At 55.8% G+C, this 23267-nt stretch overlaps 2 protein-coding genes and 1 long non-coding RNA gene across 3 annotated transcripts; 1 reads left to right on the forward strand and 2 right to left on the reverse strand.

Annotated features, from left to right (window-relative positions):
* Positions 1-1719: 1719 nt before the first annotated feature.
* On the reverse strand, positions 1720-4258 carry IRF2BP1 (interferon regulatory factor 2 binding protein 1). Its single transcript, XM_019425943.2, has one exon. The coding sequence runs from the start codon at positions 3869-3871 to the stop codon at positions 2117-2119; it is 1755 nt and encodes a 584-aa protein (XP_019281488.1). The 5' UTR covers positions 3872-4258; the 3' UTR covers positions 1720-2116.
* A 3579-nt stretch (positions 4259-7837) lies between these two features.
* Positions 7838-15476, reverse strand: MYPOP (Myb related transcription factor, partner of profilin). The gene is made up of 3 exons (XM_053905503.1): positions 15402-15476; positions 14116-14667; positions 7838-9164 (listed from the first exon to the last, which is right to left on the reverse strand). Exons 2-3 carry the CDS (start codon positions 14612-14614, stop codon positions 8455-8457), a joined length of 1209 nt encoding a protein of 402 aa, XP_053761478.1. The 5' UTR covers positions 14615-14667; positions 15402-15476; the 3' UTR covers positions 7838-8454.
* On the forward strand, positions 10048-14117 carry LOC128777991 (uncharacterized). Its single transcript, XR_008423266.1, has 3 exons — positions 10048-11385; positions 11466-11541; positions 13814-14117. It is a non-coding gene; the product is annotated as an uncharacterized LOC128777991 (long non-coding RNA).
* Positions 15477-23267: the final 7791 nt, after the last annotated feature.

The raw sequence follows: 23267 nt of genomic DNA on the forward strand, positions 1-23267 counted from the left end.
ACCTCTGTTGTCTCCCATCTTTCCCTGGGTCTGTCTGTGTCTCCTTTCTGGAAGTCTCTTCACCTACTCACGGATCCCCCCCAATACATCCAGAATCCCTCCGCTCTGGCCCCACCCTGGCACTGGGGGAAGGGGGACTGATTCAGCCCCCCACACCCACACAGGTCAGGCCGTCTGCTCCGTTAATGGTTAACTCAACCTCTATCTAGAATACACACACCAGCCAGGCTGGGGGTGACTCCCCTGCCCACCCCCCTACCAGCTGTTCTTAAAGGACCAGGTGTCCTCCATAGCCCTTTAGCCCTCACTGGGGACCCTGGCTTCTGGAGGCCTCTTGCCCTGGGGATGGGGGAGGGGGAACTACCCAGTGCTTGGGTCTACAGAGCTGGGGCAGGGGAGGCCACAAGATTGCCAGGGATGGGTGCCCAGGCCCGGAGCTCCATCCAGCGTCTCCCTTGCTCCAGGCTTATCGCCTGTATATTTAATCAGGGGTGGTTTTCCCAGCCCTGCCCAGGGCCCAGGCTGGCAGTACCGGGGGTGACAGAACACCTGAGACCTGATGGCTGGGGGAGGGGAGGGGACCCCTCAGCCCAAGAGCTGGCGGTTTAAGAGTTGAGCGTCCTCCAGATGCGGAGGACAAAGTCCCAGGGTCCTTAATGTTTGGGATTTGGGCCATGTGACTCTGCAAGATGTGTGCGTCAGACACGTGGATAACCAAGCAGATGGGTCCAGACTTTAAGGTCTTCCAGATTTCGGCGGTGGAACACCCGTGTTCCTGAGATCCGGGGCAACCTGGGGTTTCAGGGCTGTAGGACAGTGCTGTGCGGTCAAAGGACACACTACAATCCCCCCCCCCCCCCCATCTTTCTGTCCATCCACTGGCCTTGGCGCCCCGCATTCCCCCTTCCCGCAGTCTCCACTTCAGGGTCGCAGAGACACCGCGGGGGTCTAGGCTTGGTTCTTGGGGCAGCCCCCTCCCCTTAACCCTTGCTTTGCCGCAGCCTGCTCAGGCCCCGCCCCTTGACGCCAGAGAGCAGGAAGTCCTGGTTAATGATCAGCCCTTCGGGACAGGTGCGGGACAAGGCCGCGCACATCAGAGGCTGCCGCGGGGGGTAGTGCCTTTCACCCTGCCAGTCACGGTGTCCTAGGATGGCCACCGTTGAGACTGGTCTCCCAAGATGGGTGCGAGCAACGCAGCTCAGGGCACCACCAGAGGTGGGATGCAGTCACCTTGTTTCCAGGGATCCTGTTAGTGTACCCCATGGAGGTAATTTTCCTCTTTCCTAGGGCAGTCCCTCTAAGCAATGTAACGTAATTCTCTGCCTGCTGAGCAAGAACTCACTGCCCATCCCCTTCTAGGAAGCCTCCTAATGCCTCTCTCCTTTCCCCTCCCCTCGCGGGCGCTAGTCCCCCACACCTTGGGTAGATACAGGGGCGGGACCAGAAGAGAAACCTAATTCCCGAGCATGGCTCTGGTTCCCATGCAAGGAGCTTCCCGTGCTCTCTAAGCCTCAGTTCTGTCATCTGGAAAACGGGCAGATGGCTAGAACGCTTGACCAGTGGCCAGCACTTCTGAAAAGCGCCAAGGGGCCCGCCTGAGTGGAGGGCGCCACCTGGAGGCTACCACGCATCGTCCTTTCCCTGCAGGATCAGTTCGGTCCCAAAGGGGGCGCAGCGTCTCACACAACTAAGGGACCAAGAAGGAAAAAAAAAAAAAAAAACCATCTTTCGGTTTATTGAAGGAGGAAAAGGGGGCGGGAGGGGGGGGGGCAATAAAATGCTTTTGCTTTGTTTATAAAGAGCGAGATTTCAGGAGGCCCCTTCTCGAGGAGGAGGGGGGCACCTCTCCCCCGACTATAAGCAGCAGCAAAGCCAAGCCAAGGAGGGGAGAGGGAAACTGGAGGGGCCAAGGGACCCCAAACACCCCCTTGGGCAGAAGCCACAAGCTTTCTCCCCCCACCCTCAATGCATCTACCCCAGGGAACCATCCGGGACGAGGAAGGGGTATGTACACAGGTGGGGGTAGCACTGGGTTGGGTCGGGGAGGGAATAATTTATCCGCAGCAGCGGTGGGTGGCAAGGGGGTAGGACGCAGTAGACTGGTGGCAGTGGTGGCCTAGGGGTCCCGTTCTTTCTTAACCTTGATGTCTCCAGCAAGGATAGTGGCGATCTCGCCCTGCATGAAGGCCCAGGGGACAGAGGAGCCCACCAGGGGACACTTGTCCCCACTGGGGCAGTACACTTCCCCGGCAGGGCCCTGTGCCTTGATGAACTCCCTTGAGCAGGGAAAGCAGAACTTGTGTCCGGGCACTGAGGGGCACTGGACGAAGTGGGTGTCTTCCAGCCGCTCCCGGCACAGGGTACAGCACAGGGGTGCCCCGGGGGTCGCCCCCGTGCCGCTACCACCCCCGCTGACCGCTTCTGCCCCAGCTGTGGGGCTGACTTCGGCTTCACCATTGCGGGCCACTAGACGATGCTGGGTCGGAGGCTGGGCTGCGGAGGAAGCTGCGGGGCTGGCACCCCCAGCGCGCACGGGGCCCCCACCCCCGCCAGGGTCCTTGGGGGAGTGGCCCAGGGCCTCGGCCACATTCTTCAGGGCGGCGATGGGTGAGGGCACACCAGGGGTGTCGGCGGAGAACGGGCCACCGGGTGCTACCCAGTGCCGCTGCTGCTGCTCCTCGGTGGTCATCTTCCCAGCCGCCTCACCCTCGGGCTCAGGGGATGCCTTGCGACGGCGTGGCGTGGGCGCCAGGTTCCGGGACGGGGCTCGCGGCGGCGGGCCACATAGAGCTGCAGGGGCTGCCTCTGGGTACTGCTGGGGCAGGGCCTCGGCGGGAGCTGGCTCTCGGAAGCTGCGGACACCGTCGGTCAGCAGCTCCCCCAGCTGGCGCCATTCCCCGGAGCCGTGCCTCCGTTCATACTCGAGGTACTTGAAGCCTGAGGAGGCTAGAGCCTTGCCCGGCTCCCGCAGAGCATCGTGAAACATCTGGCGCGCCACGGCCAGGACTCCCGCATACACGTTGCCAGAACCACAGGGGTATTCGGTAAAAAGCTTCAGCTCGAACTCGTAGCCGGGCGGGCGGGCAGTGGCATCAAAAGCGAACACCCGCCCCACCAGCCCGTGATCCTTCTTGAAGCGGACGTTGAAGGGGGCACAGGCTGACAGCGCCAGCAGCTGTTCCCGCACCGCTTTGGGGCGCCCGTGCCACTCCTCTGCCCGGCCACGCATGGCCTCGTTCAGTTCTGCCAGACAGTCCGCATTCCTCTGCTGCTTCTCCTTCTCGAAATCGGAGCCAAAAGCTGGACGGGCAGGACTCAAGCCGGGTGCCAGCGTCAGGCCTCGGCTTCCCAGGCCAGACACCGCAGCTGCCAGCAGCCCGGGGGGCACCAAGCTGGGCATAGAGCCAAGCAAGGCCCTTCGCGCCCCCTCCGCCACGGCCTCCTCGCGGCCCAGCCCATTAGCCAAGCGGGACCCCAGGGTGTACTCCAGGGCGGGCGAGGGTAGGGGGAGGCGGCCCGACGAGGTGGCCCTGTCATAGCGGTCCTGGCCAGAGATGCCGCCGCCTGTTCCTGACGGCTGGGGCTGGGCCTGCGGAGGCGGTAACTGAGGCCCCTGTGCAGCGGCCGCAGCCAGGTCCTTAGTGGTCGGGTGCTTGAGGGCGGGGGGCCCAGGAGAGCGGCCCTCGGGGAGCACGTGGCTGCGTTTGAGTTGGCGGGCAGCGTCGATGAGCAGCTCGATGCGATCCGCACCCTCGAAGTTCACGCAGCCGCGACACACAGCCTCGCTGAAGTCCCACACCATGGCCCACGGCATCTTGGGCAGGTCGCACAGGTAGCACCACTGGCGGCGGGACGCCTGCACCGACGCCATGACCCTCCGCGCGCGCGCCGCCGAGCCCCGGCGTTCCACCCGCCGCCGACGTACGATCCGCGCCGCCGACGTTTGATTCGTGTCCCCCGGACCGCGCGAGCCACAGTCAGGCCTCCGGCTCGGCCTCCCCGCCGATCCAGGCCCGGCCCCCCTTCCCCGCCCCCTGGGCCCTAAGCCTTTTTCCTCACTCCCGCCTCCTTGAAAAGCTTGTTAGAGGCACGTCGGCGCCCCCGCCCGGTCCGGGCTCCCGGCCGAGGCGCACAGCTCGGGCCCCGCGATGGGCCGCGGGCGCCGCCGCCTCGGGCTCCCGCCGCTCCCGCCGCCGACGCCGCCGCCGTTGCAACGGCCGTCGCCGCCTCCACCTCCTTCTGCCCCAGAGGCCGCTTCGCAGGGAAAGTTACATAACGCGCCGGCAAAGCCTTCTGGGAAACGTAGTCCCGCCGGGGCTGATTCTTAAAGGGGACAGCCGGCGGCAGAGGGAGTGGGCTCGCCGCCTCTCCGACGCGTAAACCCGACCACTCATCACGGCGGGGCAGGGAGTTCGGCGCGCTTCGCGGAGCTCCGGCACAGGGTTTGGGGGCGGAAAGGAGATATGAATGGCCAGAGCTGCCACGGGTTCAGAAATGGTAGGAAGTGGACAGGGTTCCGCGCGCATAATTTCTGTTCCGACTTGCTGTGCAGCTTTAGGCAAAAGTCTTGCTCTTTCTGAGGCTCAGTTCCCCGCCCATCAGAGGTGGGCCAATGACTGGTTAGGAAGGCAGCATCTCCTGGGGCGGGGCGGAGGGGCTCTGATTGGACGGTTTCGGGGTAGGGGGACGGGAAGCTGGCAACTGGGGGAGGGAGGGTTCTGCATGGCAGTTCGTTTTCCTCCACTCTTGTATACCATTCTCGGAATGGGGCTGGCAACAGCGGGAGAAAGGGGAAGAACGAAGGCCTCTCGGTCAAGGCCTCTGCCTCAGTTGCCTCATCCGTTAAAGAGAGTGGTCGAGCGCCCTCGAACTCTCTTCCAGTTCTGCCGGCGCGCTCTGGTCTACAAAGGGTTACACTGTATCTCTCCCTGCCAGCCCCATCAACCACTCACTACAATTCCCAAAATGCTCTGCAGCGAGGACAAACGACGCACTTCCGCTGAATGGGAGGTGGGGGGAGGCCTTCCCGATTCCCGCTGTCTTCCACCCCCGGCTCAATTTTGGGGTGGCTTTACGTTTTTTCGGAGCACTGGGTTGAGGAAATCCTCACCCTCTACTGCTCCCTAATTTGGGGGAAGGGACGGAGGCCAGAGATGGCGAGTAAGAGTCGTGGGGTTAGTTTCCGGGGAAACCACCTTTCTCCAGCCTTGAGCGCTCATTCCCTGATCGGCCCAACCGGGCTTTGGGGACTCCCCACGCCCAGGTTTTTCTTCTCAACATCTGGAACGGTGGGAGTCAGACTGGAAGAGTAGGGAGGGGAGGAGAGGCAAGTCTTCGGGTTCTAACCCCCCATCACCCTCTTTCTGTCCGCTAAGCCTGGGTCCCGTGATAAGCGCTCAAAAGTATTGACGTGACTTGCCCGAGTTGCATTCATTACTGGTTTTCAAACTAATCGGACTGTCTGCTTCCTCTCCCCCAGCCCGCTGCAATCACAGCCGCTGTGATTTTGTTATCCAAACATCAGCCTCAGCTTTGCAATTTCACTTACAACCTGTATTGTTTTCTTTATATGGACTCCCATGGGACAAAAGGCCATCTACTTTTGCCTCCTCCTGGGCAATACAGGCATACCTCGGAAATACTGCATTCTCCCTCCAGACCACCACGATACAACAAATCTTGGCAATAAAGCAAAATAGCACAATAGAGCAAGTCAAACAAACTTTCTGGTTTTTCCTGTGCATCTAAAAGTTAAGTTTAGGCTGTAACGTATTAAGTGTGCAACAGCATTATGTCCAAAGAAACAAGGTACATACCTTAATTTAAAAATACATTTATTGCCGGGGCGTCTAGGTGGCTCCGTCGGTTAAGTGTCCCACTTCCACTCAGGTCACGATCTCACAGTTGGTGAGCTCGAGCCAGCTTAGAGCCTGCTTCGGATTCTTTCTCTCCATCTCTGCCCCTCCCCTGCTCACGCTCTAACTCTCTCAAAAATAAACATTAAAAAAAAAAAAAAAAACTTCTAAAAAATACTTTATTGCCAAAAAAGATGGTCACCATCGTCTGAGCTTTCAGATTTTGTCCCTGATGACACAGCACCGTAACAAATGTAATAATAATGAGAAAATTTGAAATAGTCAAAGAATTACCCAAATGTGACACAGATACAAGTGAGCGGCTGTTGGGAAAGGGATACTGATACACTTGCTTGTGGCGGGGTTGCCACAAACCTTCAGCTTCTAAAAAAATGCAGTATCTGGGGCGCCCGGGGGGGGGGGCTCAGTTAAGTGTCCCACTTGATTTCAGCTCAGGTCATGACCTCATGGTTGGTGAGTCTGAGCCCTGCATCAGGCTTTTCGTGGACAGTGCGGAGCCTGCTTGGGATTTTCTATCTGCTCCTCCCTGCTTGTGTTCTCTCTCCTTTTCTCTCTCTCAAAACGAATAAACTTTAAAAAAAAAAAAATGCAGTATCTGCGAAGCGCAATAAAACGAGGTATGTCTGTATTATGGGCACAGTCCTACTTTTTTTTTATGTACTAGCTACATTTTAATCAAGTAAGTTAACACTATGTATGGAACCACTAAAGAGGCCATTCAGGGATCACCTAAAATTGCGTTTAAGCCATTCTTCAGTAAACACTCCTGGTGGGGTCAAGAGTTCTGGCCAGAGTTCGGCTTCAGGTGGGCTGAATTGGGATTGTCCCCTGGCAGGTTTAGGGCAAGTCCCTACACTTCTCAGGACAGAGACGCTGTAGAAGTTGCTCTTCATCGGATAGCTCCAAGTTGAAATGAAAACACGCATATAAACGTTTAGCATGGTGCCTGGCCCAGAAAAGGAACAGCATACATAAGTGGAAACCGTTTTTTAAGCTGCTCATTAATTCAAAGATGCAACCCTCTTCTGTGTCGGGCAAGGCTGAGGACACAGCAGTGACTGAGATACGTTCAGGCCTTGCCCTGACAAGGCTCATCCTGGTGATGGAGGCAGACATTCAACTTAAATTTACTCAAATGATTATTTAACTGCATTCTCCCCACCTCCCTACCCCCCCACCCCCCCGACTGCTAGGGGAGAGGGAGTGCCAGAAAAGACTTTCCTGAGGCAGCGATATTTGAGCTGAGACCTGAAGGATGAACATAGAATGTAGATGTAGACGCCTACATTGTTATGCCCATTTTACAGACAAGGAAAAGGGAGACCCACACAGCTAGCCAGGGCAGCACCAGGGACGGAGCCAGGTGTGGCTGATTTCAGGGTGGTGGTTATTGGCTACTTTGCTTTCCAGCAGGTTTGGGAGTAAAAAAGAAAACCAGCTCTTGCCTTCATGAAAAGGGGGTGGGGGTGTGTGTGTGGGGGAAGCTTTAAACAGATAAAGGCATGTATTCATTTAGAGAACAGAGGACACTAGAAGATAATCTGAGCAGACCCATCTTAGCCTGGAGGAGGAAATCCAGAAAGCTCTCCTGGAGGAGAGGACACTTAGGCTGGTATGGGAAGGATGAATAAGTTGGAATAAGATTTGAACACAGGATCTGATGGCTTTAAAGAAGGAAGGAAGGGAAGAAAGAAAAGAGGAAGAAAAGAAAAAGAAAGAAAAAGAAAGAAAGAAAGAAAGAAAAAGAAAGAAAGAAAAAGAAAGAAAGAAAGAAAAAGAAAGAAAGAAAGAAAGAAAGAAAGAAAGAAAGAAAGAAAGAAAGAAAAAAGCTGGAAAATCACCAGCCTCCCAACTTCAAAGGGATGCCACTGGTCCATGGAGGCAGGGTCGGGGGAGGGAGGGTGGTGAGGGGGACAGGTGTAGGTGCTGAAACCCCAGGCCTGTCTCAGAGCCCGAAGTAATTGTATTAAAAATAAGTTTATTCATATCTTGTCACCACCGGGGAGAAATGAGGGGGTTGAGCTCTGGAAGTCAGAGACGGCAATGGGAGGCAGAGGGCCCAACCTGTATCTCCCCAGTGAGAACTCTGCCCCCCTCTCCCTAGGGTACAGACTGCTATATCCTTTGTCATCCATATTCTGATTTGTCTTGCGACTCCCACCCCCTCCAAAGTCTGGATTGGGGAGGTGAGGAGGCCCCTACGGGTCAATTCTCTTCAAGTCAAGACCAGGAGCTGTTAGGGAAGGGGGGCGCATGTGCAGACCCGAGAGGTTCTCTCCGCAACCCACAAAGGGCAATAATAAATAACGTAAAATTGATGGCTTAGAAGTTAGGGTTCAGGGAAGCAGCCAGGCAGACAGCGCTGTACTGGAGAAGGGGGTGGGGGACCCATCAACAAGCCCCCCTGAGAATCAGGCACTAACTAGTATAGGGAGTGGGGTGCTCGCGCCCCCCCGCAGCAGGGAGCCAGGGTGCAGCCGAGATGGGGAAGGTGCGTCGCCCTCCTCCACTGGGCTAAGCTGGGGGTGGGGGTGGGGAGGAGGTACAGGCAGAAGGAGCTCGAACCCAACAGCAGATTTCAGGGAGATTTCCAACGCCCCCGCCTCTTCCGTGTAGGGAAACCTTTCCTCCTCTTGTGTGGGGGTGAGTCGTGGGGAGGAAGGGGAGCCGGGGGAGGCCGGGGGGCCCCCGCCTCCTCGCTCCTAGGGGCGATGATCACCCCCCTGGCTGCTACCACCGCTCCGTCCACCACAGCAGCCACCACGGACACGGGCTCTGGGGTGATCTCCGCTTTCGGGGTGGGCGGGGGCAAGAGGGGCCTGGGGGGTGGGGGCGGGGGCGGGGGTGGGGGCAGAGGCGGGGGCAGCCTGTCGACGGCGGTTCCGGGCAGAAGGGGCAGTAGGGCGCTGAGGGCCTCGCTCAGTTTGGCCAGTCCCTGCTGAAGGGTGCCAGCCAGCTCCCGGATGGCGTTGGCCGTCTCCTGCTGGGCCCGCAGGAAGTCCAGGGAGGGGTCCGGGGCCGAGGGCGTGGGTGGTGGCAGTGGAGGAGGTGGTGGGCTGGGGGACGAGGGTGCCACGTGGACCTGCTGAGGCGGCTGGGGTGGTGGCGGTGGAGGGGCCGGGGGCGGAGGAGACAAGGCCAGGCGCGGCAGCTGCACGGTCTGCAGGGCCGGAGGGGGCGGGGACTCACGCTCCTTGGGTGGCGGGCAGCCCCCTTCCTGGGGGCTGCAGGAGGGCCGGGCCCACTGCTCGGGGCTGCTGGAGCCCCCCTTGCTGTGGGCTGGTGTATCTGTGGAGAGAGAGATGTAGATAAGGTGACGTGACCCCCCTCCCCCCACCATGTGTCTCGATTTCCCCTTTCCACCTCCCACCCGCCCTGGCTCCAGAGCCATCTTTTCAAAACCCAAGTCAGATCGTGCCTTGGAGGAGGACACAGGGGAGAAAAACAATATAGCGAATGACCCCCTGGTGGCTGATGCCAGCCTTGGTGGAAACAGGGTCCTGGAGGGTCCCCTGCTGGAGCCAGGCAGAACCAACATTCTAGAAGGCTCCTCCAACTATCTGGACGCTCCCCCCACCACACGCCTCCGCGGGCTCTCTCTGGCCGGGTGGTGGGATTTCTCCCTCAGCTGTGGTCTGTACCAGTTCAACCCTCAACCCCAAGCCTGTTGGGTTTCCGCACGCGGCCTCCTGTCACCTGAGACTTCATTCACGCTCCTGAACTTGGACAGAGTCTGCATACAGAGGCTTTCAGATTTCCGGGCCCTGCCTGAAACCTCTGCTCCATTTGTGTACCGGCCGCACAGCCCCTGGATGGTCTAGTATTGCCTCACATTCTCCTGCCTGGAGCTGAGCTCCTGACTCTCTCACATCCCGCTCCCGGGTCCGCCGCCCCCCATCGCTGCTGACGACAGCCCCATCCTTCCAGCCGCTGGGGGGGGGGGGGGGGGGGGCACAACTTTCACTCTGTTTCTCGCCCAAGACACTGTCCATGTACAATGGTCACTGGCTCTGCCTTCAAACTATTTCAACGTCCCGCTTCCATCCACCTCCACAAGCCCCTCCCAGTCCAACCACCCGCATTTCCCCGCTTGGGACTTTTGCAACTGCTTCCTCGACTGGGTCGCCGGCCTCCTCCAAAGTCTCAGAGGTCCAAACAATATACGTGTCGGTGACGCTACCCACAGAGGACCACATATCCGAGGATCCGTGTATAGGAAATGTCCAAACAGGCAAAGCTACCAGGGACGGAAAGTAGATTAGTGGTTGCCTGGGGCTGGGCGGAGCTGGGGGGGGCCAGGTCGGGGTGATGGCTGAGAGATGCGGGGTTTCTTTTTCGGGTGACGAAAATGTTCTAAGATTGACAGTGGCGATGGTTGCCCAACTCCACGAGGATGCTAACAGCTACCGCACTGTCCTCTTTAAAGGGGTGGCGGTACGGTATGGGAATTGTATCTCAATAAAGGTGTTTAACAAACACAAGTCAGACGTTGTCTTTCCCCCCGCTCAAAAGCTTCCTGGGGCTCTCACGTCTCAGACTAAAAGCAAAGTCCCTGAGGCTCTCAAGGCTCCGCACAATTTGCTCCAGTGCCTTCCTGACCTCAGCTCTACCCCTTCCCTTCTCTCTCTCACTCACTAGGCTCCAGCCACACTGGCCTTCTTGTTGGTCCACACACACAATACGCCTGCTCCTGCCTCCGGGCCTTTGCATGTGCTGTTCCTTGGCCTGGAAAGATCTTTCCCCAGACACCTGCCTGGCTCCCTCTCTCTCAGCTCCTCTGCTCAAATGCGGCCTCCTTGGGAAGATCTTCCTTGACCTTCTGTCGACAGCATTTCCCATCTCTGTCCTCTTCGCTCTCCTAACCCTACCTGATTTCTTTTGTTAGCACTTATCTCCACCTGGCATGGGGTCGCTCTGTTTGTTGTCTGTCTCCTCCTCCTGATGTCAGCTCCATCAGGCAGGGCTTTGTTTTGTTCGCTGCTGTTTACCCAGCGCCTAGAACAATGTCCAGCACAAAATGTTTTCTTTAATGAAAAAAGAACTGTGGCTTCCAAGGAGTCAGCACGGATGGGGGCCCCAGGCCCCAGGTCCTTGCTGCAACCCTCCCACAGCTCCCCAGCACCCACAGGGGACAGTCCAGCCCCTAAGGCTACAAAGCCCTAGCCCTTACCCCTTTCGGTCCCTCTTCCTTGCCTCAGGGAGAGTGTACGTGAGGTTCCCTCTATTAAGAGTATCCCCCTTGCATGGCCTCTTGGCCAGTTCAGATAGTCCTTCCTCAGAGAAGCCTGCTTCCTGCTCCTAGGCCAGATCTGATCTCCCTGCTCTCCTGTTGCAGAAACAGCCAATCCCCTCCAGCCTTCAATGCTGGGGGTCCAGCCTCCCTGGACCAGGCAGGCAGAGGAGGTGGGGGAGGCACGGATAGAGATGATAACCGGAGCTAACACTTGTTGGACACTTTCCTGGCCAGGCCCTGGGCGAAGCGGCTATGCTTTCCTCCTACGTTATTCCAGTGAGTCCTCTCAGCCATTCTCCTGGGGGCGGGGGTGGAGGGGAAGGGGTACGTGCCGCCATTATCATCCCATTTTACAGATGCAGAGACCTGAGGCCCAGAGAGACATCACAGTGCTGGTGAATGCGAGAAGAGGCATTTGAGGGCTCAAGAGTGGTAAGTCTCCCTTACCACTCCAGATTGTTGCCACTCTGGAATACTGTTCTTCTAGCCTACTGAACAATAGAATAGAAAATGGCCCACACTTCGTGCCCACAGGGGTCACGGAAGGGCCGCTGCCACATTTAAAATCATTTATTTGCAACCTTTCGGCCTCCATTTCCCCACCTGTAAAATAGGTGTGCGTGTGTGTGTGTGTGCAACCCGCGCGTGTGTAAGCAGGCAAAGGACCAAGTGACCGAATAACAGAACCTCTCCCTGAGGGCCGTCACAGGGATTAACTGAATCACCCCAGGCACAGTGCATCTTCAATGCTGTTACTGTTTGTTTTTTTGTTTTCAAATATTAGGTCAGAGATAAATTATCCTGAGCTCTCCTCTAGTGTCAACACAGACACCTCAGGCCGCCCCAGGCCCCATTCCAGTCTTTCAATCAAAGCCCGTTAGTCTTTTATGAATTTTACGCAGTGGGTAAATTTGCGTGAGGTTCTAATCAAGGATGCTTTAAGCACATTCCTGCCTCCGGGCCTTTGCATATACTGCTTCCTCTGGCTCAAGTGCTGTTCTATGAGATTATCTACTTGCCGCAATTTCTCTATTCAGGTCTCTGCTCAAATTCCACCTTCTCAGAGAAGCCCTCCTTGACTACACTATCTAGAGCAACCCCCTTCCATCACTTACTGTCCTCTTTCGTGGGTTTAATGTTTATTTATTTTTGAGGGAGAGAGTGCTAGCGGGGGAGGGGCTAGGGGAATGAGGGAGACACAGACTTGCAAGTAGGCTTTTGCACTGTCAGCGGGGAGGCCAGCCTGGGGCTCGAACCTGCGAACCGTGAGATCACGACCTGAACGGAAATCAAGATTTGGACGCTTCACCGGACCGAGCCACCCAGGCACCCCAACTCCCTATCCTTTTAACATGCTTTGTTTTTCTTCTTAGTTCTTATCACCTCCTGGTACGTGATCTGTTTTGGGGTTGTCTGTTCGTGTCTTTCTCCAATAACTGGAATGCTGGCTCCGTAAGAAAAGGGAAGGTGGCTTTTTCTCCACAGTCTTCCCAGCATCTGCCACAGCGCCTCCCTCAGAATAGGCGCTCGATAAATATTTGTTGAATTAATGCAGGAATAACACAGTTGTACGACTCTCGAAAAAATGTTTGCCGTCTCTGCCCTGGTTCAGTGTGGCCGTTTCACAGACAGAAACAGTGAGGTTTGAGATTCCTGTGGAGAACAGGGGTCCCACGTGATCGTGTCTCTCTCTCCTGCTTAAGGCACTTTCACGCCTCCCAAATGCCCTGAAGATAAAGTCCCAAGTTCTGACCTTCACTTACAAACTGCGTGTGATCTAATTCTGGCATGCCCATTAACTCTCAGTCAATATTAATTGTTGTTGTGATTGCCAGACAATCTAGCCCAGTGGTTAAGTTAAGTGCACGCATTGTGAGTTGGACACAACCTGCATTTGAGTCCCAATTCTACTCCTTACTTTCTGGGTGACCTTGGGTGGATGAATGAAACTCTCTGAACCACATGATCCTGAACTTGTTTGATCATATCCACCTCCGTCCCTTTCTGAAAACACCCTTCAGTGACTCCGTATGGCATTCTGGATAAAATTCTTCACTGTCTGGCCTCTGCTGACCTCTCTGACCTCATCTCAAAACATTTCTTCAATCTTTCTACTTTCCCCTTCCTCTAACTTGGAAACTTCTCAGTTCCTAAACTGGCTAAGCTTTCTTGTCTCAAAGCCACTCTACATGCTGTTTCTTCTACCGGCAACACTTCCTCAGCTCTTCATTCTCACTCTGCTGTTCTGATGTCTCCTCCTCCAGGAAGCCTTCCTTGACCTCCAGCCTGGGTTAGGTGCCCCCTCGGGACTCCCAAACTCAGGCCCAGGAGGGCAGGGCTGGAGATGTCTCCCTCACCGCAGTGTCCCCAACACTGCCCAGTTCAGGGGAGGTGCTGGGGAAATAGCTGTAGAAGAAATAAGAAGCCAGAGTCAAGGCCAAGTGGGATGTCTTTGTACTCTGCTCTCCACACTTCCCCTATTCATGGCATGACCTTGGGGAAGTTACCAAACCTCTCCAAGGCTTTGATACATAAAATGGCAAAATAGTTCATACCTCGCAGCATTGGTAATCCTATCAATAGCGAACGAGGAAGGTTCAGGAAGCCCTGTACTCAGGAACTTACGCATATTAACTCGTTCAATCTTCACGGCAGGCTTTTGAGGTGGGGGCTTTTTTTTTTTTTTTTAATCCCCATTTTACAGATGTGGAAACTGACCTGCGATAACGTACCCAGAATGACACAGCTGAGTGACAAAGTCACGACTGGAGCCCGGTCAGCCTCCATTGGTCACTACCCTACGTTACGTTTAATGAAATCCTGCCTGTGCTGATAATCCCAGGTGTGGACTCTGGAGCCAGGCGTTCTAGGTTCCGTTCACGACGCTGACAGTCATGGGCTGTGGGACTTTGGGCAAGCCACGTAAAGAGCTGGGGGACCGTGCCGAGCAAACAGCTGAGTTCGCGACTGTCTTGCTCTGGCGACGGTGACACCGAAGGAACTCACCTGCCCGTCGGTCTTCCCTGCGGTCCTCCGACAAGACGTAGCGTTGGGTGCCCGCACTTGCGGCTGACGGCTGTGAGGAAGCGGCCACCGAGGGCTGCTCGGCTCCCGCACCGGCTCCCGGTGCCGCCACTCCCGGCCCCAGGATGGCAAAAATGGTCTCCTCCTCCGCGGAGAAGGCGTCCTCGGCGGCAGGCCCGGCGCCCTGCGTGGAGTGCGGCACGCGGGCCAGCTTCTCCTTGGTGCGGCGCTTGAAGTCATTCCAGCGCTTCTGCACCTCTTGGCCAGTGCGCTTCCAGCTGGTGATGCCGTTGATCTTGGCGGCGATGCCGTCCCACACACGCCGCCGCTCGGCCACGCTCACCCGACGGCTCTGCGCGCCGTAGAGCTGTGGGTAGTGGGCGCGCACCTCACGGATCAGGATCTGGTTCTCCTCAAACGAAAAGCGCGGCTTGCGCAGCCGGGTGGTCTCTTCCGCTTCGCCCGCCGCCGCCGAGGCCATGGCGCCCCCCGACGCCGCCGTCCGGCCGCCTGGCGCATGGGGGGGCGCCGGCGCTGCGGGCACAGGGCGCACGGCGCTGGCGGGGGCTCGGCGTCCGCGCGCCGCCAGCCCCACCCCGGCCGCCCAGACACCGCCTCCAATGCCCCCGGGGCCAGGGGTTGGGGCGGAGAGTGGCCGGGGGCGACGGGCCACGGGGGACATTCGGAGCGCCTAATAATAGCTGACACCCGCCGAGCGCTCCTCTTGTGCCTCGCGCGGCGCAAAGTGCCACGCCGAGGAGTTGATGGAAATTGGGGGAGGGTCTGGAGGGGTGGAGAGAAATGAGGAAAGGCGAAAGAAGAGGGGGTGTCTGCAGGAGTTAGAGGAGAATGGGGGCATGGGAGAAAGCGAAATGGAGGGAGAATGGGGGTGTCTCGGGGTCGAAGAAGCATGGGGGTAAGGAGATGCTGAAGGAGAGACGCAGCAAGAAGGGGAGCAGAGGAGCGCTCTGGGGGCTCCGGGGCAATAGGACGTCTGTAAGAACGGTACGAGATGGGGTCTTCAGAAGGGATGTCCAGGTAGAATGGGGAGTTGGGGGCTCCTGGGACAGTGGAGAAGCTGGGACTATCAAATACTAGGGATTAGGGTCTGCGGGGATTGTGGGGGCTCTGGGGATTGCCAGGAATTAAGAGGATCTCTGGGGGTAAAGGGGTCCGGGAGTAAGAGGGGACAACGGAGGCGATGGGGGACTCCATGAAGAGTGAGGGTCGTGGAGGGTGGGGACCGAGTCGGGCCGCGGGTCACTCACCGGCGCCGCCGCAGCCCCCGCCTGCCCGTCGGTCAAGGCTCGGGCTTCTGCGGCCTCTTCCCTCCCCCCTCCTCTCTCGTCCCCCTCTGGGCCCCGCCCCCGTCCGCCCCAAGAGCCATGGCGCAGGCGCACCTAGCGCCAGTCAGCCCCCAACGCCCTTACCGCTAGAGTTTCACGCCCCTCCCACGGCGCAAGCGCAGAATTGCCTTCCACCGCCCTCCTCGCGTGGGGGCTTAGCTGCGCAGGCGCAACATTAGCGCTGCGTTCGTTCCCCTAGCTTCTTGAGGCCACAAGAGCATTCGCGCGGAACTCTGTCCACGCATGCGTGCCCCTCGCTCCTAGTTAGCTTTGGTATCCCGGGGCTGCGTCCCTGCGCAGGCGTAGCAATCCTTGGAGGAGTGGGAGAAATGATGGAGAGAGAGAGCGCTGAGAACAAGCTGCGTCCTCGCTTTTCGGCCAGTCTTCCAGCCGAACCCAGCCCTCTTAACTGTGCTGGGGTCCCCTTCGCTAGGAGAAAGGGGAGGGAGACGGCGCTAAAGGGATGCGCTGCGTTTCCATGACAACGGTGTGGGCGGGGCGGGGGCGTAAGAAAACCGGTTTGCCGCCCACTCGTACCTGCCCCGGCGCGGGGCTGCCCTGGATCTGCCAGCCAACTCGTACCCACGGGGGCGGGGCACCCTGGGGATATTCCACCCCAGGCGGTGCAGTAACCATGGCAACCCGTCAACCTTCCAACGGTGCCTGGGGGCCCCTGTCCACACAGTGACGTCATGGCGCGGGGAGCGAGAATTTAGAGGGAGAGTTCGGCGTGTAGGGAGGGTGATCCTGGCGCAGGTACGGCTTTAAGCAGAGGCGCGGAGGCAGCAATTAATCTAGAACACGGGTTGGCTGAGCTGGAAGAAAGGGTGATGGAGTTAAGTCGGGCTGAGAAATTTGATTTGCATCTTTGCAGGAGTCCTCAAGGTCATTCAACAGACAGCGTTTCGTTCATCTATTCAACAAATAGTTATTGAGCACCTACGCGGTTCCAAGTGCAGCGAATACAAAAGACAAAAAAATCTGAGCACCAGGGTGGCTCAGTCGGTTAAGCAGGTCACGCATGATCTCATGGTTCGTGGGCTGGAGCCCCGCGTCCGGGTCTGTGCTGACAGCTCAGAGCCTGGAGCCTGCTTCAGATTCTGTGTCTGCCTCTCTCTCTGCCCCTCCCCCGCTCGCTCTCTGTCTCACACACACACACAAAATAAATAAACGTAAAAAAAAAAATAAACGCTAAAATCACATTTTAGTTGGGAGAAACAGTATGCAAATATGATACATACGTGAGGAGGTGATGAACATTATGGGGAAAACACAGACCTCGGAACAGGGTTGGGGGGTATGGTGCCTGGATGTGTCTGTGACTTTAAAATAAGTTGGCAAGGGAGACCTACCTGAGAAGGGGACATTTGAGTAGACACGCGAAGGAGGTGAGGAAGCGGGTGCAGCCAGAAGTAAGGCTGTGCCCTGCGGTGTTCCAGGACCGTGCGGGCTTTACCGAGCCCTGTAAGGGACTTCCTTCGGCCTTTACCTAAGTGAGAGTCACAGAAGGGCCCCGAGCAGAGGAAGGCCATGGTCTGGCTCTGGTTTTAATAGGCTTCCTCCGCGGCGGGGAGGAATGGAGTTTAGAAGCAAGAGTGGAAGCTGGGGGCCCAGGGAATTGAGGAGACAGGTGGCTCAGGAGAGAGGGCGTGGGGGTTCCCGCCAGAGGGGTAGGCGGGGAGGGTGGGGGCAGTAGAACTGGGTACAGGAAGCGAGAGAAAGAGGGGAGTTGAGGGTGACTCCATCGTCTTTGGTCTGAGCAACAGGAAGTCTGGAGCTACCAGAAGGGAAGATGGGCAGGGATTCATGTGGATCAAGAGTTCAAGTTTCCCCAAACTTGAGGTGGCCTTTACCCAACCGAGTACAGATGTGGGGTAGGCAGTTGGATGTTTGAGACTGGACGTCAGGGGAGCGGTTGGGTCATGAGATGTAAATTTAGACGTTGTCAGTGACTACATGAATCTAAATCCCCAAGAATGGGAGAGGTTAGAGAGGGAACAGCTGTAGATAGAAGTCTCCGGCCTGAGGTGGGGGCACTCCAGTGGTAGAGGGCTGACACCAGCAAAGGAGGTTGAAGAATGAGTAAAATGAGAGGAGACCCAGGGCTGTCTGCTGTCCGGGAGGCCAAGCGAAGGGCGTCAATCAAAGACAAAGGAAGGAATCAATGCCAAATGCTGCCTAGAGCCCAAGGCCCGTAAGCCTGAGAGCTGACCATTGGGACCAGCAATCTGGAAGTCATTAGTAATCTCGAAGAGGGCAACTTTGGTGATGCGGTGGGGGCAGTGGTCTGATTGGATGGGTTCAAGAGAGGGTTTGCTTATGTGTTTGTTGAGAGGGTTTGGGGAGAACCAGTGTAGATGATCCTTTCTAGCACAGCAAAGGGGTATATCTGGAAGGGGGCATGGGATCTCCAGAGGTTTATTTAAGATGGGAGTTGTAAAAGTATGGTGTGTCCCGATTCAGGATGAATCACAAGAGGGGAGATTAATGGTGCAGAGGAGAGAGGGGAGAGTGGCTGGAGCCTTGACTAGGCAGGGCGGGCGCAAGTAGAGAGTGGTCCAAGGGGCGCGAGCTGGTCATCTACAGAAAACAGTGGGAGGGGGAGGGCACAGAGGCAGGCAGGAGGCAGGATGTGATGTCAGGGCCATGTGAATTTTCTCTTCTGTTCCTTCGGTTGTCTCAGGAGAGTAGGAAGCAGGGTCTGAGGTGATGAGAGGCCTGAGAAAATTAAAACTTAAAAGCTTAAGTTACAGGAAACTGAAACCTAACCAAGCTTAACCAGCTTGTTCCGCTTCTGTACAATTGCTTGGCGCGCCCATGTATTCCTGATCAATCATTGTTGCCTGGCACATCCGTATATTCCTGATCAACCATTGTTACTTGGCACATCCGTGTACTCCTGATCAATCATTGTTGCCTGGCACATCCGTGTATTCCTGATCAATCATTGTGATACCCGTACCCCCGGTTGTGGTCTGACCTAAAGGCAGGAACCAATCGAATACTGTTAAGTGTCCAACTTTAAACACCAACCAATCGCAGCTCTGTAACTGTGGAAAATTCCTGATTTCCCCATGACTTGTTTGTACCTGTCTATAAAAGGGGTGTAAAAACCTCTCTCAGGACCTCTTGGCGTCACCGGCAACAAGGGCGCAGAGGTCCAGGTTCGAACCTGCAATAAATGACCCTTGCTGCTTAGCTTTGACTCTGGACTCTGGTGGTTCGTTTTTGGGGGTCTCTTAGACTCTGGGCATTTCAGTGAGAGGGAGGCTCCGAGGTGAGGGACAACAAAGGAGAAAGGCATTGAAATAGTGAGTGAGTGGCCGGGGAAACGTAGACAGATAGACCCAATCTTTGGAGGTTCTCGGCTATGAGGTTGAAGTGAGACAGATTTTTCTCGGGTCGCACTTGTCTGAGTGGGTGCAGGTGCACAGTGAGTAACACAAGTTGACTTTCGCCAGGGCTGGGTTTATATGAGGTCCCGCCATGGGCCGCATGAGGTCCAGAGCTCAGGGCCAGCCCACACCAGGCCTGGTGGGCAGCATTAAGGAACTTCAGTGCAGGTTCTGAGCAAGAAAGGACAGGGTCTGATTTGTGCTTTAGAGAGACACCCCTCTCCCCTGCTCTTATGGGAAGGAGGAAGACTATTGGCCAGACTTAAAAGAGAAATCTGGGCAGGGGCAGGAGGGAGCTAGGAAGAGAGGTGGAGGAGACTAGGCAGGGGACGGTGGGAAGGGTAGAAATGAATTGGGAGATATTTGAGAGGCAGCATGTACAGGGGGTGAGACTGTCAGTCTGGGAGGGGAAGGGAGCCCTCTAGGTGACAGCCGGTCCTCTTCTCCAGGCTCCTGTCGGGGGTGTGGAGTCAGCTAGGACAAGGTGGTTGTAAGGCACTCCGCTTTGTCCCCCCAGAAAGATACGTGGAAGTCCTAACCGCCCCATGACTTCAGAATGAGACCTTCTTTGGAAATAGGGTCATTGGAGATGTAATTAGTTGAGATAAGGCCATGCTTGAGTAGGAGGGACCGTTAATCCAACATGACCGGTGTCCTTATACGAAGAGGAAAGAGACGCACGGAGGGAAGACAGAGGCAGAGATGGGAGCGATCCTACCACAAGCCAAGGCAGGCCGGGGGCTTCCAGAAACTCCAAGAGGCAAGGAAGGAAGCAAGGAGGCCGGAGGAAGAGGCGAGGAAGGATCCTCCCCTAGCGTCTTCGGGGGGACTGCGGCACTGCCACCAGCTCGATTTCGGGTCTCCAGCTTCCAGAACTAGGAGAATACCTTTCGTTTTAAGTCACTGGTTTGTGGTACTTTGTTATGGAAGCGCTGGGAAAGCTAACACGCCGGGCATCGAGAGGAGGCATCCAGGATGCTGGTGGAACCAGAGAAGGGTGGGTTGGGGGGGCTGTGGATCCACATCAGGTCTGGAGCTCATGAGAAGGCCGGAGACAAGGAACCATGGGCAGAGGTGAGGCAGATAGAGGTCTGTAGGTGTGGGTGTAGGAGGTCAGAGAGCCAGGGCCCTGGGATGCTGGTTGAACAGAGAAGCTTTTCTTTTTCTCCCTTCCTTCCTGCCTTCCGTCCTTCCTTCCTTCCTTCCTTCCTCTCTCTTTCTTTCCTTCTTAAACATTTATTTATTTTTGAGAGAGAGAGAGAGCAGGAGCACGAGTCGGGGAGGAACAGAGAGAAGGAGACAAAAGTTCCAAAGCAGGGTCCAAGCTGTGAGCGTGGAGTTCGATTTGGGGCTCGAACTCACAAACTGCGAGATCATGACCTGAGCCCAAACCAGTAGTCGGCCGCTCAACTGACTGAGCCACCCAGGCACCCCAGGGAAGCCTTTCTAAGGCATGTTTTCTAAACTGTGGATCCTGAAAAATATTTAATGGGTTGCCACAAGCATTGAAGAAACCAAATATCCGAATGTGCTGTGTGGGGTAAATATTGCTTGGAGGAACTCTGGTTTGTTAGATATTTTCAGACGTTCTTAAGACACATCTCAGGGGGCGCCTGGGTGGCTCAGTCGGTTAAGCATCCGACTTCGACTCAGGTCATGATCTCGCGGTCTGTGGGTTCGGGCCCCGCGTCGGGCTCTGTGCTGACCGCTCAGAGCCTGGAGCCTGTTTCAGGTTCTGTGTCTCCCTCTTTCTCTGACCCTCCCCTGTTCATGCTCTCTCTCTCTCTCTCTCTCTCTCTGTCTCAAAAATAAATAAGTGTTAAAAAAAAAACACTCATCTCAGGATAGTGGAAATTGCTCAACTCTGGAGCCAGCCTGTCAGGGTTTACACTCTCCCACTTGCTGGTTGTATAAACTTGAACAGGGTTACTTAACCTCTCCGGGCCTTACTTTTCCTCTCTGTGAAGTGGGGATTAACCCCAGAATCTATCTCTTTAGACTGTGATGAGTATTAGCTAAGTCAATATGTATAAAGTATTTGAACAGCTCTTTGTCGTGTTAATATTACTGAGATGATTATTATTTTGTGAAACTTTTGTTTAAGATGTGTGTGTGTGTGTGTGTGTGTGTGTGTGTGTGTGTGTGTGTAATCAAGATGTGAAATGAGGGGCGCCTGGGTGGCTCAGTCAGTTGAGCATCCAACTTTGGCTCAGGTCATGATCCCACAGTTCATGGGTTCGAGCCCCACATCAGGCTCTGTGCTGACAGCTCAGAGCCTGGAGCCTCCTTTGGATTCTATGTCTCCCTGTCTCTCTGCCCCTCCCCTGCTCACACTCTCTCAAAAAATAAAAAAACATTAAAAAAAAAGGATGTGAAATGAATTTTGGGGCACCTGCATGGCTCAGTTGTTGAGCGTCTGACTCTTGATTTCAGCTCAGGTCATGATCTCACGGTTCGTGAGTTCCAGCCCCGCGTCGGGCTCTGTGCTGACAGCTCGGAGCCCGGAGCCTGCTTCCGATTCTGTGTCTCCCTCTCTCTGACCCTCTCCCGTTCATGCTCTGTCTCTCTCTCTGTCTCAAAAATAAATAAACATTAAAAAAAAAAAGACGTGAAATGAATTTCTCATTGTGGTTTGTAGTAAAAAAGTGAAAGGCACTGAATTCGAGAGAGGAAGTTTCTGCTCTCTAAACCTTTCAACTAATTGGATCAGGCCCACCCCGATTATCCAGGATAATCTTCCTTACTTAAAGTGAACTAAATATAGACTTTAATCGCATCTACAAAATGCCTTCGTGGCAACACCAGGATTAGCGTTTCAATAACTGGGGACTCTAGCCGTGGATACATCAAACTGACCATCTTAACCACAGACGTCATCAATAAGTAAGTGGTAAACCCTGTTAGATGGTCGGTGTTGAGGAAAGAGGAATAGAACAGGGTAAGAAAGATCAGGAGCGGGGCCCCTGGGTGGCTCGGTCAGTTAAGTGCCCGACTCGATCTCGGCTCAGGTCATGATCTCACGGTTTGTGAGTTCGAGCCCCTCACTGGTCTCCACACTGAGCATGGAGCCTGCTTGGGATTCTTCCTCTCCCTCTCTCTCTCTTCCCCTCCCCTGCTCATGCTCTCTCTTTCTCTCTCTCTCTCTCAAACTAAATAAACTTAAAAAAAAAAAAAAAGAAACATCAGGAGTGAGAGGGTGAGAAGATCTCACCGAGGAGGTGATGTACGAGCCAAGGACTGCAGGAGGCAAGGAACAAAACGTGTGGCTATCTGGGGCCAGGGCAATCCAAGTAGGGGGAAGGGTAAGTGCAAAGGCCCTGAGGCATGAGAGTTCCCAGAGCATTCAAGGAACAGTGAGGACTTTAAAAAAAAAAAAAAAAAAAAAAAGAAGGGAGGGCACTGGGGTGGCTCAGTCGGTTGACTTCGGCTCAGGTCACGATCTCACAGTTCGTGAGTTCAAATCCTGCATCCAGTTTTGCAGTGAACCCTGCATCGGGCTCCATGCTGACATGCAGAGCCTGCTTGGGATTCTCTCTCCCTCCTTCTCTGCTGCTCTCCAACTCGCGCTCTCTCTCCCTCTTTCAAAATAAATAAACAACAATAACAACATGGGGCGGGGGAGAAGAGGTCAGAGAGAGAGAGAGGCCAGGACTCTGGCCTCTACTTCGTGAGACAGGGACCACAGGAGGACTCTGAGCTGAGGAGGAACGGGGTGACTCTTGTTGGGGTTTGAAGTGGACTCTAGGAGGTCAAGAGCGGAAGCGGGGACACTAGCGAGGAGGTGACTGCGTTAGTCCTGGTGAGAGGTTGTGGTGGGGATCAGGGAACAGTGGGCCGGGGGGGAGACGGTCGGATGGTGGGGTGTGTTCTGGGGGGTAGAGCTGACAGGATGTCCTTTTTGGACACGATGGGACATCCGCGTGGGTATTTCGTGGGCAGTGGGTACCTGATGAGCGTGGAGTCTGGGAGGAAGGTTTGTGTTTGTCAGAATGGCTGGTAGAGGGGCGCCCGGGGGGCTCAACTGGTCAAGCCTCCAACTCTTGACTTCGGCTCAGGTCATGATCTCACGGATCGTGAGTTCGAGCCCCGCGTCAGGCTCTGTGCTGGGAGTGCAGAGCCTGCTTGGGATTCTCTCTCTTTCCCTCTCTCTCTCTGCTTCTCCTGCCCACTCCCCCAAAACAAGAAATCAGCTTTAACCTATAGTTACACCTCACCGGGGGACCCCTGGACCTCCACCGGGGCACAAATTCAATTTCCGAGACCCCCAAAATGGTAGGCACCCATGCGCACAGCGGGAAACTGAGGTTCAGGGAATTCGGCCTGAGGCTCGTACGCTTCAGGGCGCAACGGGAACTCTGTGGGGTTCTAGAGCCATCTTTAGGGCCTGACTTTC

Source organism: Panthera pardus, unplaced genomic scaffold (assembly GCF_024362965.1).
Source record: "Panthera pardus isolate Hobbes unplaced genomic scaffold, ASM2436296v1 HiC_scaffold_18, whole genome shotgun sequence".
Lineage (NCBI taxonomy): Eukaryota > Metazoa > Chordata > Mammalia > Carnivora > Felidae > Panthera > Panthera pardus.

Excerpts from the sequence above, each read along its gene's own strand:
- IRF2BP1 (XM_019425943.2), bottom strand. The coding sequence starts at position 3,871 with ATGGCGTCGGTGCAGGCGTCCCGCCGCCAGTGGTGCTACCTGTGCGAC.
- MYPOP (XM_053905503.1), bottom strand. The coding sequence starts at position 14,614 with ATGGCCTCGGCGGCGGCGGGCGAAGCGGAAGAGACCACCCGGCTGCGC. Across the intron at positions 9,165-14,115 it reads CAGGGAAGACCGACGGGCAG|ATACACCAGCCCACAGCAAG; the intron begins GTGAGTTCCTTC and ends CTCTCTCCACAG.